This window comes from Tyto alba, unplaced genomic scaffold (genome assembly GCF_018691265.1).
Source record: "Tyto alba isolate M040663 unplaced genomic scaffold, T.alba_DEE_v4.0 Super-Scaffold_18, whole genome shotgun sequence".
Classification (NCBI taxonomy): Eukaryota; Metazoa; Chordata; class Aves; order Strigiformes; family Tytonidae; genus Tyto; species Tyto alba.
The window spans coordinates 32242362-32261045 of record NW_024881280.1 but is presented as its reverse complement, the minus strand read 5'-3'; the positions used below and the strand labels follow the sequence as shown (position 1 = coordinate 32261045).

General features: G+C 44.8%; 1 protein-coding gene across 1 annotated transcript; it reads left to right on the top strand.

Moving 5' to 3' along the window:
- The first annotated feature begins 2637 nt into the window (after positions 1 to 2637).
- On the top strand, positions 2638 to 7274 carry LOC104367447 (alpha-1-antiproteinase 2). The gene is made up of 4 exons (XM_033010562.2): positions 2638 to 3286; positions 4283 to 4553; positions 6317 to 6464; positions 7080 to 7274. Exons 1-4 carry the CDS (start codon positions 2638 to 2640, stop codon positions 7272 to 7274), a joined length of 1263 nt encoding a protein of 420 aa, XP_032866453.2.
- The last annotated feature ends 11410 nt before the right edge of the window (positions 7275 to 18684 follow it).

The window sequence follows — 18684 nt, the reverse complement described above, 5'->3', positions numbered from 1 at the left end:
TCACTTCTACTCCCATGTTTATGAACAAACTGTTTTTCTGGAGATTATATGAGTAAAGGTCTTAAGACGGAAAGCTTCCTGCAAAATTATCCCCTTCATATAGAGAATTCCCTAAGGACTGTTTAGCACAGGTTCTTGGATCTTAACTTTTTAATAAATTGTTAGCAAGTATGCTTGGTAAGAAAATCCCTCAATCATTAAGACCATGTGAGAATCTGCATCTTCTCCTTCATACTGAAAGGATCTCTGCTGTCAGTTTATCACTGGCTGATCACTTGCTAACCTAGAAGCCACAATAATATCAAAAGGAACACTAAATATCAAGTATGGAGTAACAATCCCCAATTGTATTCTAAAGGCTTACAGGATGCAAATTCTATTATAAAAGTACCTTTACATTTCAAAGAAGAGCCTAATAGAGTGGGCCGCTTGTATCTTCAAGGCTTAAACAACAAAAAAGACCTCTACAAACTGCAGCTGCTGAGTCCTCTATAATCTAATGATTTTAAAATCAACCATTATAAAAATTTTTGTGAGGGCTGACTCATGAGTCTTGACTGTTTGTGATTGGCCAGTAGTGAGTAACAGATGGATGATTCAGATTCAGATTGTATTTAATTATCTGTGAATTCAAAGCTGTAATAAAATGAAATTAATTCCATGAAAGTACATAAATTAGCCACAAAATGCAACCATGTCATAACTATATAGAGCAAAAATATCAAAAAGCTGTAACCAATATTTTACAGAATGTTTACAGCAGAACCAAGCCATATCCATTAGTCATAATTTTGAGGCCAGGTCAGTTAAATTCCATGTCTACTTTGAATTCCAAATAAATAGGAATTGTCAGTTCAATGTGTATATAGAAATGTCCATCTATCTGCTACGTTTTGTAATAATTATGAAATGTGATGAGATAGGGAACAGGTGGTGACTTATGTTTAAAATTAAGTATTTCATTCTTTGGTATTCACGCTATTCTTAATAAATGATGACTGCAGCTGAGTGAATAGCTCGCCGTGAATAATTTATCCAGAGGCAGCTTCTGAATCGGCCTGCTGGATATGTGGAAATAGATTAAGCTTAGCTCTGATGCTTTTGTTTGGAGTTGATTTCTTTTCAAAGTCTGACTAATGCATTGGCTCACTGATAGCAGTTTTAAATGTTCAGAACTGGAGCTCTTACGTTGAGTTACAAGTAGCTGGATATATTGAGAAGTATCATTTCGATGTCAAAATCAGAGGAGGCCATACTATAATTCAAAACTACTGTGCACAGTAATTGAAAATGTAGTTACCAAGAACCCTTATGGTTCTTCCATTGTCAGTAACACAGTAGGTGTTGCTGCAAGTAGCCCTTCTTTTTAGAAATACTTATATCAAACATGTAAATGTTTGAATATTTGATTATAGCTTGAAAACGTTTTGTTGTTCTTACGCAGGTCTAACTGTAACTGGATATTCAACTATTAATACAAATTGCTCCCTCTGATATTATGGAGAAAGCAGGACCATGGGCATAACACTTTCTGATGACAGTCTCCTAAGTTGCATCATGCCAGAGCAGAAAGATGCAATTGGTTTAATATGTCTCTTCTTGCACAAGTCTTAGTGAATCTGGCTCAGTATCTCCCCAAATTCTTTGCAGCTCTCTCACCATTTCCTTGCCCTAGATTCCTTCTCAGAAATGAGGCCCACTGGGACATTCACATCCACATTTCCAAGGTTCCTTTGTAAGAGCTTATACAGTGCAGTGTCAGCTCTGCTAAGGAATGTAGCTACCCCAGCCAAGCGTAACAGGTTGGTAAATATATCACCCTTTGACCAGTAGAGCATCTGATAAAAATAAGGCCTTGTTTTTGTTAATGACACTGACTCCTTCTGCTGTGCTGAAAATGAACCCACTCCAATGGTTTAGTTTGTCTATTAAGAGACAACACATTACTTCAGGTCCTTATTTAAAGTGGTACATCACTTTTATTCAGAAAGAAAGAACACCTATCCTTAGAGACAAAGGGCTTTACATTTGGTTTGCTATTGAAAAACAGCTGTCGCCATTTGTCCTCTCTTGAAATAGGGTTCCTTACCAATCTGACCAAAAGCTTATTTAAAGATCCCCTTCATGCCTCTTTGTTCAAATTCTGTTTGTATGTGGCTACTGATTGCTGCCTAATTGCATTTATTTCCTCTTTCTTCCTTTACTCACAAAAACATCCAGACTTCTTCTATGATGTGCTTTCCAGGAATTATCTTTAACCATTAGTATGAAAAGCACAGTGGTATTGCATCCTTCCCGTGATTAGCTATGTTGTGTTTTCTGACGGGATATGCTCCATTCTCTGGCCTGCTGAGGGTGCTGTGTATTCAGCTAATCCACGCTGAATTTTGCCTTTGTAGGTATTTGGGGGGAGTGTGACAGAAAGAGTTGGAGAATTGCCAAGAGGCCTGGGAAAACAACAACAACAACAAAAAATCTGTCAAGAGTTGGAGAACATGGAAACTGAGGACAAAAAAAAAAAAAAAGATAAAAGATTTCTTATTCAATGGGAATGACAGAATAACTATTTCTACTTAATTAATTTAATTACCTTAGTAATAGCTTGTCCTTTTTTCCATAGGATTTTAGTACAAGAAGATGAAGACCACATTCTACATAAGTTTGCTACTGGCTGGGCTTCATGCTGTTGCCTGTGGTCAGCTCCCACCCAACCACCACAGTGGACATGATCCAAATGAACCTGAACACTACATGCATCACAGAGGTGAAGCGATCGCTTGCCTCAAGCTAGTGCCAAACAATGCTGACTTTGCATTTCAATTTTTTAAAGAGGTTACACTGGAGGCACCCAATAAGAACATTTTCTTTTCTCCCGTAAGCATCTCCACTACATTTGCGATGCTGGCCCTAGGGGCTAGATCCACCACTCAGACTCAGATCCTGGAAGGACTTGCCTTCAACCTTACAGAGATTCAGGAGAAAGAGATACATGAAGGTTTCCACAACCTCTACCACATGCTGAGCCATCCTGAGAATGGGGTCCAGCTCAACATGGGGAACGCCATCTTTCTAACGGAGAAGCTGAGACCTCTAAAAAAGTTTTTAGATGATGCCAAAGCTCTGTATCAGCTGGAGGCTTTTACCACTGACTTTAACAATCCCACAGAGGCTGAGAAGCAGATCAATGATTATGTAGAGAGGAAAACACATGGGAAAATTACTAATTTGGTCAAGGACATGGATCCACAAACTGTAATGCTTCTGGCTAGCTTTGTTTTCTTTAAAGGTAAGTCCTCTAGGATTTGCATTCACGTTATTCGTTCTTATCAACAGATCTAACGTCAGCTACCTCATTTGGAAATTGCTCAGGGGGAAATTTCAAATGCTCCTTGCCGGGCCAGAAGAGCCCCTAATTGTATACTGGAGGTGGTGGAGAGGTGGCAGGACCCCACTTGGCATGGGGAGGCAGCCGGGGGGCACGCAGAAGTGATTCTCTTTGCGGCAGCCGTGGGAGCTCAGCTCCAAGCTGCAGCCTCCCGCACAGCCTGAGCTCGCTTTTGTGGGTTCAGCTGTAACTCTGATTGCCCCGTGTTCTTCTGATTTTCAGTGAAGGTGCTGAGATGCACGTATGACCTAATCCTTTTAATGTCTCTCTGTAAAAGTATGCAAAATTCAATGGCCTAATTTACTACATGCTCCTTTTTTGTTTCTATCAGAGTCCTTTTATGAATACACATTAACATATTTATATACGGAAGAAGCTAGTGATGAACAAGGGAGGACATTTTAAGGAACAATGTGGAAACATGGTGCATTTCTGATGTGGGTTAGAGGGTGTGCTTTTAAGCCTGACATAACAGCACTCAGATATGAGATCTTACGTTAATTTTATCGACAAAGTGAGGCTTACGATTAAAGTCAATAGAAATTAAATGCATAAACTATATGAGTACACGATGATGTCAGGTAAACCTTTAAATGTAAACTTACCAAAGGGCCACTTAGATCACCTGAACAGAAAAGTAGTGGTAGGTACATAGAAAATGCCTAGTTAGTTCATTACTGGCATCTGAAAAATAAAGTGAAATTGGAATCTAATGCACCGTTTTGACCAGATAAAAGATTCTTGCTTTCCTGTGATACACATTTTAAAAATGTATGTTTGAAAATTCTGAATTTAGCAAATGGAGAGATAGGTGAATATTCTTACCAGTCATATAAATTCAATTTATGATAGGATGAGACCTGGAGTATTCAATTGTATTTTCCTTATCTGTATCAGGCAACTGGGAAAAACCTTTTAATCCAGAGCATACTGAAGAAAGGGAGTTTTTTGTGGATGATGAAACTACTGTGAAAGTCCCTATGATGCACCAAATGGGTAGATTCGACTTCTATTTTGATGAGGAGCTGTCATGCACTGTGGTACGGCTTCATTATAATGGGAGTGCTACTGCATTTCTGGTTCTGCCAGCGAAAGGGAAAATGAAGCAGTTGGAGCAATCTCTAGTCAAGGAAACCGTCCAGAAATGGTCAGACCATCTCTTCCAGAGGTAATCTTCTGCCAGTTAGCTCCAGCAGCATGTAGATTTATAGGTTGTTTTTTGTTTTTTTTTTTTTTCTTTTTTGGGAATGCAAACACTGTGAACTTGCTGATTCTGGGAACTGAGTGGGTTATTTTTGGCTTGTGTGCCCTAGCTGTAAAAATCTTGCAGCTGGTTGGTATTTAACTGTTTTGTTGATGCCCGAGTGACTTGCTGCTCCCCCCACCAGAGCAGAGACCATCCTGATGGGCCCCCAGGAGTCCCAAATAGCAAACCTAGATTGGTGTTTCTAAAACAGTCATTGACTGAGTGGGAAGACGGCAATTCTAAGGCAAATCTCCTACACTGAGGTTTCAGCCAATATGCTGTACCTCTCATATGTCACTGACACACGGTGACTCAGACATATGTCTAAACCTTAAATAAACTATAACTTAAACAGTTTGTAGTAATGCATACACATATAATATGTCCTACACAAACATCTTCCTTACAAGAAGAATTGCAGCGCACAGTGGTTGTTAGAACAAGCTAGTGATTAATTGTGGGTGTCCTGATTTTCTGGCATTTTTGTTTCTGAAACTATAAAAATCTAATGAGATTCTGTTAGCTCCTACCACTGACACTAGCATCAGCCAACACATTTTACAACCTTGTTTGTCTGGGAGGGAAGAGATCTTAGCACCAGTAGATGAGAAATATCAAGTTAATACATGCCTAATTTACCAAGCTCTGCCCTGATTCACAGCTAATAAGGCTGTGCAGTTCACACCCATGTTTCTTTGTGCATCATTATAGAAATGCCAGCACAGTGAATAAAAGTGTAATGGGTAGCAAACTGGATACAAGATAATAGTGTGATACCTCAAATATGAAAAATAAAAATGTATACTTCTCAGCTGCAAAATCAGGAAAATCCTTATCAAAATTAATTCTTGGTGCAAGTTCTTTCAAGACCAACACAGGAATAAGTTCTTCATGGGAGAGGTTGTGAGAACCAAATAGCAATTTCAGTTCTACATTATGTTTATGCTGGTGCTAATACACTCGGTCCCTTTATCTTCTGGTGCACTGGGCAGTATCACCCAAAGGCTGCAGCAGTGGGGTTTGGGTCCTGTCCTGTTTTGCTTTTCAACCCAAGCTGTCTCTGGGAAAGACAGCAAAAGATCTGAGCTAACTAAAAAGTAATCACTGCAGCAGGTGACTCGGGGGCTCCAAGGATCCCTAGACAGTCCGTGAAGAGCAATTCAACAAAAAGCATATTAAGCAGCAGCTGCCTATAGATAGCTCAGAGTCAAAGCTAAGCTTCATCATTGCCAGCCAACAAGAGGGAGACAATTAGAGCGCAGGGTGTCCAAAGCTGCAGGCAGCAGGGCACAGACCTTCCCTGGAGCCGTGTTAAATGCCACAGTTCTGCAAAAAAACACTCCTTTGCTTTGAAGTGACAGGATTTGCCACACTTCTCCCCAAGCAGACTCTGTCTGGCCCACTTCAGGATTCCACCTGCTTGAGTGACATGGTCACCTCTGCACTTCATCTTCTCTGGCTGTAAAGAGGTGCTCTCATTACTGTCCTCCTTTGCAAGGTGCTCACAGGTTTGCTGAAGCAAAACAACAGATAGATATTATTTATTCTAGTGTCTGAATTAGGGCTCATTGTACACTCAGGGTCCAACCCCCTGGGTTTTGACACTCATGGGAATTTCTCACCATCATTTGCCTCAGCAAAAAAATCCTTCTCACCAGCTTCTGTGTTTCTCTTCTACTTAACAGCCTGATGAGACTCTATTTCCCCAAATTTTCTATTTTTGGGAGCTATGAAATAACGAACACCCTTAGCAAGATGGGAATTGTGGATGTGTTCAGCGACCAGGCAGATCTCTCTGGCATCACTGGCACCCCGGAGCTGAAGGTTTCTAAAGTAAGTCTGTGGCTGTCCCCTTTCTTTCACAAACTTGCAGGAAACCCCCTCTGTGGTAGCACCCAGAAACACCAGCTAAATGCAGCTCCCAGCTTGCCTGCAGCTGGGCTCACCCTGGCCTCAGCTTGCAAGCTTACAGGAGGAGCTTGGCCCTCAGTGGCTGTGGGGATCAGATTAGTTTGCTGCCCATCTGTTTTTTCCAAGTCTGGTATCGGCCAAGATTTCTTGGGCAATATCTGGAACACGAGAGGAACATCAACCCCTAGCTCTTTGAAGGGAGCTGCCAAAGCTCCCGAGCACACCACAGCCTGTCCTCCCACCCTGGAGACTTGGTTTCAGAGGTGCCGATAAACTCTTACAAGTGGAGCCTCCATCCTTCATCCAACCCCTGGGATGGAGGAAAAGTAGTTTAGGACTTTTTGTTTTGAGATTTCTGAAGCTCCGTCCTGGTCCTCACTTAAAATGGCCATGACTACAATAACCCAGCTCACATCTCTGCTGCCTCTACTCACTTCTCAGTGGATCCTCCAAAGCAGGACTGCTTTAAAAGGGGTCTGATTCATCTCAGGTGGCTGTTGTTTGCCCAGAATGACTGTCTGTTTTCTTTCTTCCTAGGTTATTCATAAGGCTGCTCTGGATGTTGATGAGAGAGGTACTGAGGCAGCAGCAGCAACTGCTGCTGAAATAATGACAGTGTCTCTTCCTCCAACCATCGAGTTCAACCATCCCTTCCTCATGATGATTTTTGATAGAGATACAAACAGTACGCTCTTCATAGGAAAAGTAGTTAACCCGACTATCACTAGCTGAAGTGACATATGAATTCCACTTGCTATTACTGATTAAAGAAGATGTGAAACCGCATAATGTTATTTATTTCCATTTGTACCAGCTTACTATTTGGTTCTTTTTCAGCAAGAGTTTTCATTCTATGCCATTATCAAAACATATTGGTATTGACTACGACGCTTGCTTAAGAGGAAGCAAGGGAAATGTTTTAACTTCAGCTAGCTAAGAATGCCTTTTTTACTTGACCAAAAGCCAAGGAGAGACCTAAGATTTGCCAGCATTCAGAGAGACATATTTGTATTACAATGGAGGGCTCCTGCTTAATATGTGGTTGTCAGCCAGAATAGCAGATAAAATGATTAACACTCTTGCAAACAGAGCAGAAGTGGTTGTAGTTTAAGTAAGTAAACAAGAGATGGGAAGATTTGGATTAACAATGTAGGGACACAGGAAACTGAAGCTTCTAACGGAGACAGCACTGGGAATGTGAAAAGCTGTCTTCAACAGAGAAAGAAATGTGCTTTCTCCACCAGAAACCTTCCATCATTTTTAGTCTTAATCTAGCAGCAAAATTTCCTGAGTTTCTTGCAGCTCAAAACACAGCGGGAGGATCAAATCTGTTCTTGAACCTGAAGAATTTCAATGAGGTATTGCCAATCAACAGACTTAGATAGCCCGTGCAAGTAGCTGACTTCTCACACATCTATCCATCAGTGGTCAGAAGGAGAATGTAGCTGGATGGGCAGGTGAGGTATTTGCACGGCACTTACACAAGCACATTGTCAGCGGAGATTTGCGGAAAAACGTATAATGAGTGTCTATAAAATTGTAGATATTTCAAGTGCTGACAAAAAAAAAAAAAGTAGGTAAGGAGCACCCAACAAGCAGATTGCCTGACCCAGAGAGTGGTGGCAGGCACCCAGGTAGGACACAGGGCAGCTTGAGGGCTGGCTGGTAACTGCTTTCCACAGACCTGCCTTGGCAACAGGTACCAGAAAGAGAACCTTTCTTCTATACAGTTGTGGTTCTGGGAAGGAGATGAAATGGTGTCACGGCAGCAGGAATCACGTTGAGAGCAAACAGTCTGGGAAGCTAACACAGTCTCAGCAAGGTCTTGTGTGAAATTAAGAGCACGTGTGATTTTATCAGTCTGGTGCAAAGCACTGTCCCCCTTTCATAGTCCAAAGGAAAGCCCCGTCTGCTCTGTGTTCCTTGTAAAAGCTCTTGTTAACACTCACACATGGTGTTTGATAGTGTTTTTTGGCTAAATAGACACAGCCTCTGTATAGACAAGTGTATGAACTCATAAGCATCTCTGTCAGGACTCCCAGTAAAAGAGATGCACATATGCTACATCATCTTCCTGGCTCCTTCCTGCACTCACCTCCATCTGTTTGGGTGGCTTTGTGGCCCAACCTTCACACAGCAATAATTCCTAAGGCATCCTACCTGACTGTGCAGGTTTCTTGTCTTCCTGAAATATGACTGCACGGTGCAGCATCTGTGGCGTCAGTTATTATCACTCCTACTCTTAACTGCTGTTAAAGAACGGGCATTCAGCAAAGCAACAGTAAAACTTTTAGGGCTGAGAGAGCTCAAAGAGGTGAGGTCCTTAACTATGTATTGAATTCCCTAGAGTCACACCAATTTGCACCGGTTGGAAAACTGACATAATGTATTTCAGTAGAGTGATCCTCAGTTTATATCAAGAAATGTGGAAGAAACAGAGGTCTTAGTTTCCTGTGGGAGCTTGCTCTCTCATAAACCATTTTGGAGTGGATGGGGACATATACATATAAATATGGCATAGTAGGAGGAAGGTTGTCCCCCTGCGGTTCTGGGAGAGATTTGAAGATCAGTTAAATTCCTCACATCATCTAAACCAGCTTTTGCAGGTTGTTAATCCATATTTGGGGAATAAGACTCCTTTCTTCCCTACCCTCAGTATCCTGATGCTCTCACAGACACGTGTTCCCTTCAGAAGCAGGATTGGGGAATTCCATTTTCCTCCCATATTCCGGGAAAATGAGCCCACAGGGCTGTAGAAAGGAGATGCAGGGGCAGACATGCTGCCACGCAGAATTGGTACTCCACAGGTTGTGCTTCCCCTCTGGGCTGGTTTTGGCTGGGATAGAGTTACTTTTCCTCACAGTAGCTAGCACAGGGCCGTGTTTCAGATTTGTGCTGAAAACAGTGTTGATAACAGAGGGATGTTTTCGTTACTGCTGAGCAGAGCTGACAGAGTCAAGGCTTTTTCTGCTCCCCACCCCACCAGTGAGTGGGCTGATGGGGGGCACAGCTGGGACAGCTGACCCCAAAGGGATATTCCATACCATATGGCATCATGCTCAGCAATAAGAAGCCGGGGGAAGAAGGGAGGGGTGGCACTTTGGAGTGATGGCATTTGTCTTCCCAAGTAACCTTTATGTGCGATGGAGCCCGGCTGTCCTGGGGATGGCTGAGCACTTTCCTGCCCATGGGGAGGAGGGAATTAATTCCTTGTTTTGCTTTGCTTGTGTGCACAGATTTTGCTTTACCTATTAAACTGTCTTTACCTCAACCCACAAGTTTTCTCACTTTTACCCTTACGATTCATTCCCCCATCCTACCAGGCAGGGAATGAATGAGTGGCTGTCTGGGGCTTAGTTGCCTGCTGGGATTAAACCATAACACCCTCTCGCTGCATCCCTTATATGATCTCTCTGTGTTTGTAAAATGTGCTGGGGAGGTTTGCAGGGACAGGGAGTGACGGGGTACCTGCGTGCCAGCCGTGGGAAGACAGAGCAGCGGTGACGAGGGGTGTCTGCTGTTCCCACAGGAGATTTCCTGCCAGTGCCAAGATCGGCGTCCGAGAGCTCTCTGGCAGACTTGCTTCATCAGGCAACAGCTCCCAGTGTATTGATACCACGCTGTGATTTTCCACCGTAGGATTTGCCAGAGACAGTGTTGAAGGAGAGGCAGGCACCACACTTAGCACAAAAGAGCAGCAGACAGCTTGCTCCCTGCTTACATCCACGCTGCACCGCACCATTTGTTACACGGCCCATTCTCACCTCTCCCCACCATCCACCAAGCTCTACTCTCCTAATCCTGCTCTCATCGCCGCAAGAAACACCAAACAGATTTTTCCCTATTACACTCACTCTTTGCATTTCCTCTGCACACCAGATCTTTTTCACAGCCTCCCACTCTCCCTCCTGCAAACCACCATTTCATCTTCCCACCTGCCAGTACCTTTATGCTCATGCGGGAGGTGGACGCTCCTGGCTCGGCTGTAGCACCTGCTCCACCAACGGGTCCTTGCTCTCCTCCTTCCCAAGAAACGGAGAGCAAGAGGTGATAAGGCTCCTCGCTTCCCACAGACCGCCTCAAAGGCGCTCAAAAAACACATAGAAAAGCAAAACTTCAACTCACTGACCTATTCCCCTCCAGTGAGATGGGCGGTGTGGATATAAATGAGCCAGAGGTGCACCTCAGGAGCAATTAACAAACAGGTTCATTAGCTTTTGACACAGCTGATGCAGCTAATGAGTGTGGGGATGGGATTCACACCTGTGCTTGTGGTGATCTGGCCAGGCAGAAAGCCCCATTTCATTGACTGCACCAGGACCATGACATTGGCTGAAGGTCCAACAGCCTTCAAGTACCCCAAGTACCATGTCCCAAGGCTGGAACAGACTTCTCAGCTCATACACTATTTCCAGAAGAAGGCATTTGGGATACATTTTGCTCTTTTCTCACCATTATCCAAGGCTGTACTTGGAGGAAGGGAACCAAAACTCCCTTCACTTCCCACCCCATGTCTTTCAGCCTCCCTACAAAGAGGAGTCAGGGGAGAAACCCTATTTACACTTCTTCCAAAGGACAGGACACCTCTACTGCTTTCTTGCTTCCTGTATGCAATATGAAAATACTCCATATAGTGCCAGGTACTTTCTGAAATGTGTGGAACTGTTGGAGGAGCATGACCAGAGCCCCGGCCTTTTGAGAAGAGACAGTGCTGGCAGAAAACATAGCGTTCCCCTGACTGAGACTCAAGGTGGGAGCTGTTGCAGGCCACAGATGTGAACAAGCATGACTAGTGTCTCACTTTCTCTCTGTCTTTGTAATTACTTCAGAATGCCAGATACTGGTCTGGGGAAAATGGGAGGTTTCAACACAGGGGCACCAGTACCCGCCACCTCACAACTGTTTACAGCTTCTCTTCTGTCGTGGTTTGGGCCTGGTTGGCAGCCAACCACCCCGCAGCGTCCCTCTCTCCCTTCTCTTCTAGAAATAAGAAGGGACAGAGAGCCAGGCTTGGGGTTCGAGATAGGACTGGGATGGGGAAAAATTCCCCTTTATGATCATGAGCAAAAGGCAGACTCATTAGGGGAAGAAAAAAAGAACATACATTTATTACAGACACTAACAACACATAACAGAGTAGGACAGTGAGAAGCATTGCCACATCTTGAGAACACCTTCCCCCCCACCCCTCCCTTCTTCCCAGGCTCAGCTCTGCTCCCGATATCTCTACCTCCTCCCCCAGTGGCGCAGGGGCAGGGAATGGGGGATGCAGTCAGCGCTGCCACTTCTCTTATCTTCAGTGAGGGGAGTGTCTGGAACTTGTTCCCCCTGCTCCATCGTGGTCCCCCTCTCACAGGAGACAGTCCTCCACAAACTTTCTCCGACATGAGTCCCTCCCACGGGCCGCAGCGTTCCCCACACTGCTCCGTCATGGGTCACTAACTTCCTCTGACTGGATTCCCTCCCACAGCTGCAGCCCTTCCCGAGCTGCTCCGGCGTGGGACACCCCCGCATGCTGCAATCCTCCCAGCGCTGAATTACAGCAGCGGGGCTGCTTTTTCCCACGAGACCCCAGCCTTCTTTGGGCACAGAACCTTGATCATGCGAGCAGGAGCAACAGGCCATAAATCAATGTCTGCTCCACCGTAGATCTTCATGGGTGGCAGGGGGGGGCCACCCTGCCGTCTCACCACAGGATACAGGGGGGTCTCTGCTCCGGCACACCTCCCCACTCCTTTCTTCCTCCATTCCTCCACTGACCTTGGTGTTCACGCAGCTGCAGCGACTCCTCCTCACAAGTCCCACTGCCCGTCACCACGTCCCTTCTTAAATACGTTATCGCAGAGGCGCAGCTGATGGGCTCAGTTTTGGTGCAGAGGTGGAGCTGACTCGGAGCTGGGGGAGCTTCGAGAAGCTTCTCCCAGGGGGCCGCCCCAATAGCCCCCTCCCCTGCCACGAAAAAAACCCACCACTCACTCAACCCAGGACATCTTCCCACTGTCAAGTGACACCTGAAGGGCTGACATGCAACAGGCAATGACGTATCAGTGCCAACAGACCTGTCCAACTTGTCTCTTTGGCAAAGCAGGAAGGCAGCGGGTGAGCAGCCCCAGGGCATAGTGAGGACATGGCACCAAAATCCTCATTTCGGCAGTAAGACAGAGGGTGCCTGCACCCATGAGGAAGCAGAAGGCTGGCCACATCATGGAGGGTCGAGGTCTGGGTGGCTGCAGAGAGGAGACCCTGACCACCCCCCGCTCCCTCCGGGTGCAAGGGGACATCCCCACGCAGGACACTGTGACCCGCAGCCCAGGGACATTCTGGGTGATTGCTCCAGGGCTAACAGGGTCCCCCTGCTCTGTTGAGATGGTCAGAGGAGACCAGTCCCATGGACAGTATTTCAAACCACTTCATTAGTCTGGGAACTGAGGAAGGCAGTACAAGAGGCATCAGTATGACTTAATTTTTCTTTGCCTCCTTATCTTATCTGATATACTGATACTCTGTTATTCAGTCACTAGATATTTAGCAACTTGACCAAAAGTACCTTTTTTTTTTTTTTTCCCCCCACCGGATAACCATAAGAAATAAGATTTCATCATTATTTATTCTTTCTTATCTTCAATAACTGAAATAACTGAGCCAGTCAGCTAAAGATTAGTGGAAGGCGTCAGCATGACTCTCCTCATTGACAAGGGACAGCAGCTCAAGAGAGAGGAGGGGAAATCACAGCTAAAAACACTATTGGGTTTCTTTCTTCATGGTTATATGGAAAAAAACTGTTCAAAACCAAATCTTCCCAGTTGTAAATGACTGCCACTCTTCTTCTGTGACAGCTACACAGACGTTGCTGTGGCAAAACCCCTGCGTGCTCATTCAGGTGGCAAAAGCAGCGCGCCCAGAGTGCCCAGCCTCTAATCAGAACTGATGAAACACACAGTTTTGCTGGTGTTGGGGCACTGACAACAGCCAGCATTTTTAAGGACAGCATGTTGCAGGCCAGGTGTGAATGTGGTTGTGTGAGTTATTAGTTGTATAAGATCAGTGTGAGAATCTGGTTGAGTTTGTGATCACTCTCCAGGCAATCTGAATATAGGGATTTTAAGTACTTGTGTTACAGCTTGATCTAGTTCTATCCGTTTTTTTATATCCCTGGGTTTGCTATGGTTTTATACACAGAGAAGTTATTTGCCTGCTAAATGATGCAGCTGAGATATTATCAGGCTACCTAGTGTGTTGAAATATCTGGCTTCAAAGCAAGGGAGATAACTATTTAACCAACATAACTTGTTGGCCACAGGTAAAAATCTAGCATGACTTAATATTTGTATAACATCCAAAACTTCAACAAAAGCTTTAGCAATGTATACTAGAGGGATTTATTTTTCATATGTTCTCAAAAGATACCATGAGTTCCTCATACAGTAGTGGGGAAAATATATATTCTGGAGTGGCTTTGCAGTGGAAATGAGCTCAGCCTAAACTCTGGGCAGTGAGGGTGATGCTGTCCCACACAGCCCACCAGCATCAGTCAGGGAGGACTGGCTGACTCAGCAGCCTTCCCAAACAGGCAGATCCCATATGCATTTTTCTTTGTGAAGTCAGCTTCCTCTGGTCACGGAAGAAAAACTTTCTAATCATTCAACATTTTAGTGAAACACAAATGCGAAATTCAAGAAACAAGGAGCGCGTTTAATCTGGCAGCGGCAGGAAAGCTCAGCCCCCTTGGTTAGCTTGGGAGGTTAGCTCGGTTTGCTTCTGCCCCTGCCCACGGGGACTGGCAGTGCCGGGGCCGAGCCTGGCTCCATGCAAGGCCACTTGTGTTGAGAAACCGGAGGTACCCGCGCGGTGAGGGCTCGGGATTAACAGGAGCTCGGGTGGAAGGAGCCACGGGGCTCCCAGCCTCACTGCCCAGCCAGGAGCCACTGACCCTGACGCAAGAGCCCCGGTGCCACCCGCCACCGCTGTCCTTCCCCGGGTGGCACCGGGGGGGGGGACACGGCGGGGGAAAGGAGAGACGTCCATGAGGCTGGAAGTCTGAAGTCAGGGGGTGTGCGTTTGCTGCCACAGGCAGAGGCTTCGTCTCCCCTGCAGAAGAAATACCAACTTCCAAATGCCCCCTTTAACCTGATATGAGCAAACCCCACATTTTCAGGATATAACTGGGTCCGCCGCAGCATTGCAGAATCAAAAATAGACACTTCAGGACAGTCAGCACATTTTATTTCAGTTTAGTTCTGCCTACCACGTATATCAGATCGTAACCAAGGCAGGTTACGTTTACCAACGCGGGGTAATGTCAATGCCTCAAGTCTTCCAAGAAGAGGTGAGTCTCACACCCCCACGCAGATGCAGAAGGGACCATGGACCGTACAAGGTAGCACAAAATCTGGATATTTTTGAGATCACTGGACAACTGTGATGACAGCACTTTATAGCAGAGGTTTCTCCCCAGCTCAGACGCATTACTGTTGAGATTACAGAAGGAACGGGTGGGCTTCAGGATTCTGCCCCTTCCTGCCTGCCCAGCCTCCCAACTCTTGAGCAGCACTGGTGTTGCCTGACGGGCCAGCAGGCCATCCCTGTGCGGAGCGTGCCCCGCCAAGGCGTGCTTTTTTTCTCAGCTTCCTTCCCCAGATCTGCTCTCCGGTTGACTGCAGTTTGCCATCATTCCTGAGCAAACCCTGGCTGACGGGCAAAGGGACGCAGCCCGGGTCCTGCCAGCTCTGCGCCAGTTTGCTTCACGTCCTGGCATTTGGCCCTGGCCAGGGCCATTGCATTTCTTTCCTACAGATGCATTCACACACAAATGCACATACACATAGGCGCGCGCACACACACACTCATCTTTGTTTTATGTTTTGGTGTCGCAAAAGTGTTAGCCACCGTTGTAATTAAACCAAGTGACTCTGTAGGAGATTGTGGCACTCTCAATGCACAGCGGAGATTCTATGAGAAAATGCTTTGCCAGCTTATATCTTTGTTTTCCAGGCTCTCAGAGTAAATTTAAGATAACCCTCGTGTTTGCATTGCAGCAAGCGTGCTGACTTTGCACACTTCTTCTACCCCCATGCCCTATTGCCTGATTTTAAACTAGGAGATAAAATTCTGGGCAAAGACTCCATTGCACGGCATTTTTTTTTTTTTTTTTTTTCTTTCCAGCAGATCTGAAAAAGAGAAACATTTACATTTCATGAGTGCTTAGGACCCAAATTCCAGCCTGGCTTCACCTTTTGCTTTTGCGACCTCATCTGTTGCAGCTTGTTTGCTTGCAGGCGTTCAGTGTTGCGCTGCAGGCTGGCCTTAACGCCTGCATCTAGCACATCTACTTGAGCTAGATGTGCTGTTACTAACATAAACTGCTGCATGTGCGTAATTAATTACTAAATTGGTCTTTGCCTGAGCAAGGACAGTTAAACCCACGGCCTGTTTAGTGAAGCAATACAGTTATGTCATTATACAACTGCTTCATACGGAGACTGTTTGTGCCACTTCCCCTGAGCAGCATGAGCTGTACGGCCACAGGCACAGCTGTACCAGTGTAATTGCTCTGTACCACTGTAATTAATTGCTCCTACACGGGGCTCACACTGGCTCAGTTGCCAGTGAGAACTCAAAACCCATCGCTCCATGGCTGGTCTGGGCACGCTGAGGATAAGAGCTGCTCTGTAAGTCAGCTAAGGGCAGGAGTCAGGCAGACACAGTGTGGGCAACGTATCTACTCCTGTGGTGCTGGCTAGCAGTGGAAGCTGTAAGTTTTGCAAGGCTTCACGTGTTGAATTTTGGTCAAAAAGACAGAAACAGTTGTACTGATTTCCACAAATTCTATTTAACCAATAATTCCGTCTTCGTATTAAAACTGTATGCACACAAGAACAAGGTTCTGCTATGATCGAAAGGATTAGTTTAAAGCGATATAGTTCTAGAGTGAAAATGATCTGTAAAGAAACTTTTGTTCTGGTGTAAGACACCCTTTTAAATTTGTCACCTGACAAAGAGTTTAAGCTCAGCCAAGAAGTCACTCTTATGTTGGAATGAAATTCCATACAAGGAATTAGGATAGTAACGTTTTCCCAATACAGTTCCACTGCATTATTTCCTCATGTAGACAGCCCTATGTCAGTTATAATTTTACTGATACAATGATAAAACATATCCACACTGAAAAGACTGTTAGTTTTCCTCTCTTTATTATTGTAACGGTCTGTATCTTATAGGTTTCTTTATGCAGATGATGAAAAATATCCGTTGTCTGTATTTCGTGTTCTCTTCAGCGCTCCCAATGGGTCGGACGTCTCTCTTCCATAGCCCATAACATTACATGATACCTGGGAAAAACAATTTGACCTGGTACACAGTAGCAGGAGCCTGAGCATCTGAGCACACTGTCGCATGTGGCCCACGTTACTCATATACAAGTCTAAGGAACTGAGATGTCTGAAGCATGTTAGAAGCAAAGACATTTGCCTGTATCGACCGACCTGTATGAAGTACACTCAAGGTGGATTATCACTGGGTCTGACCTACCACAAGTATCAAAATAGGTCCAGTTCTTACTATAGAAAGTGACTGAAGAACATCTTTATGTCTGAGCTTAGATTTTCCAATACGTATTATGGATACGATGTGCCTCGGCTATCAGATAAATAAGGTCAAGCTGAAGATATGAATTTGGGTGGCAAGTGTATGAACCATGATGCTAAAGGCTAAAGCCTGTCTCAAGCTGTCTCTCGATACAGAGTCCTCCATCTCATGATACTACTGCACTGGTGTTCACAAGAGCACTTGTTTTCCTGTCGGTCAAAGAGAGTAAAGTCTCGTTAAATATAGCCACTCGCTCAATAAAATGTAGTTGAAATATCACATTCACCCTACGTTTATCTTCTACTAAATAGAAATGTTGGCTGACAAGAAGTCTGACCACAGGACTGGCTGTCCTTTAGAGGACAATGACTGGAACTTGAAGACACCACTGCTCACTGAAGAAGAACGGGTGGTGAATTGTAATTTAAACCTCCTGTCAATGCAAATGCTTCCATGCTCATTACAATGCCAAAAAGAAAAATGAATACCCCCATCAAAGGCAAATTATATGATTCAGAAATCTCACATTCATTCTATAATCAGCTGCTGACCAAGGTTACTATCATTCGGTATGGAGTGACTTCAGTGGGATCCAAAAATTGTTTCATTATAGAGGGAGCAAAATAGGTGCTTTCAATCAAAAATGACTCAGAAGGAACAGCTGAAGATGCTAGATGAGGCCTTCTGGGAGGTAAAGATGATGCCTCCGATGTGTTCAGTGACTTATTCTGATCTGGCCACAGACCCAAGAAGTGTCTGAAGTAAGACTGCTCCCACGCTGGGGACACCACTCTCTTGAAAGGAATATATAATACAGTGTATTACAGGCTTTTAAATGCTTCAGTTTGGCACAAAATGCCGACTGTAGGAGACCGGGAATCTTTCCAAGAAAAGGCCTAGAGAGCAGTGCTGATATTGTGCTTATGACTGTAGCACAGAAAAGCAAGACTAACCTGCAGCTTAATCTTCACAGAGGCCCTGACAGTGAAGGTCCTTTAAGCCCATAGTCCATATCCCATGGGAATACAACTTTCTACTCCAAGTGAGTCAGCGTCCAAAGAGACTGCATTGCCAGCGCCAGCCATGTGGCAAAATGCTGTCACTAGCCAAGGAACAGACCTTGAATGTCCAGTTACACTTCATGGACTGATGAAACCTTGGGCCAGATTTTGAGCGTCTCCAAGGGCAGTTTCTATTTCTGACCCCTGTTCAATAAAGTCTCAGCTCCTTGCTACTTTGACTGTCTTCCTTTTCTTCTCCCTTCCTTCCAGCTGTCCTGTCACCCTCTAGGTGTGGATACTTATACAAAAACTGCTCAGCATAAGCATATCTTGCTACTCTTTGTTATCCAGCACGTGAATATTTAAGTTTCATTTACCTTCAACACACTGATGGGCTTAATTTACCAGCATAAAAGTAAATATCCGAAAACAAACCTATGCAGTTTTGGGGTTTTTGTTTGGTTTTTGTGGTTTTTTTTGTTTGTTTTTTTTTTTTTTTTTGCATATACAGTCATCTGGCCTACAGATTCAGTGAAACCCGGTTTCCATAGCTGCTC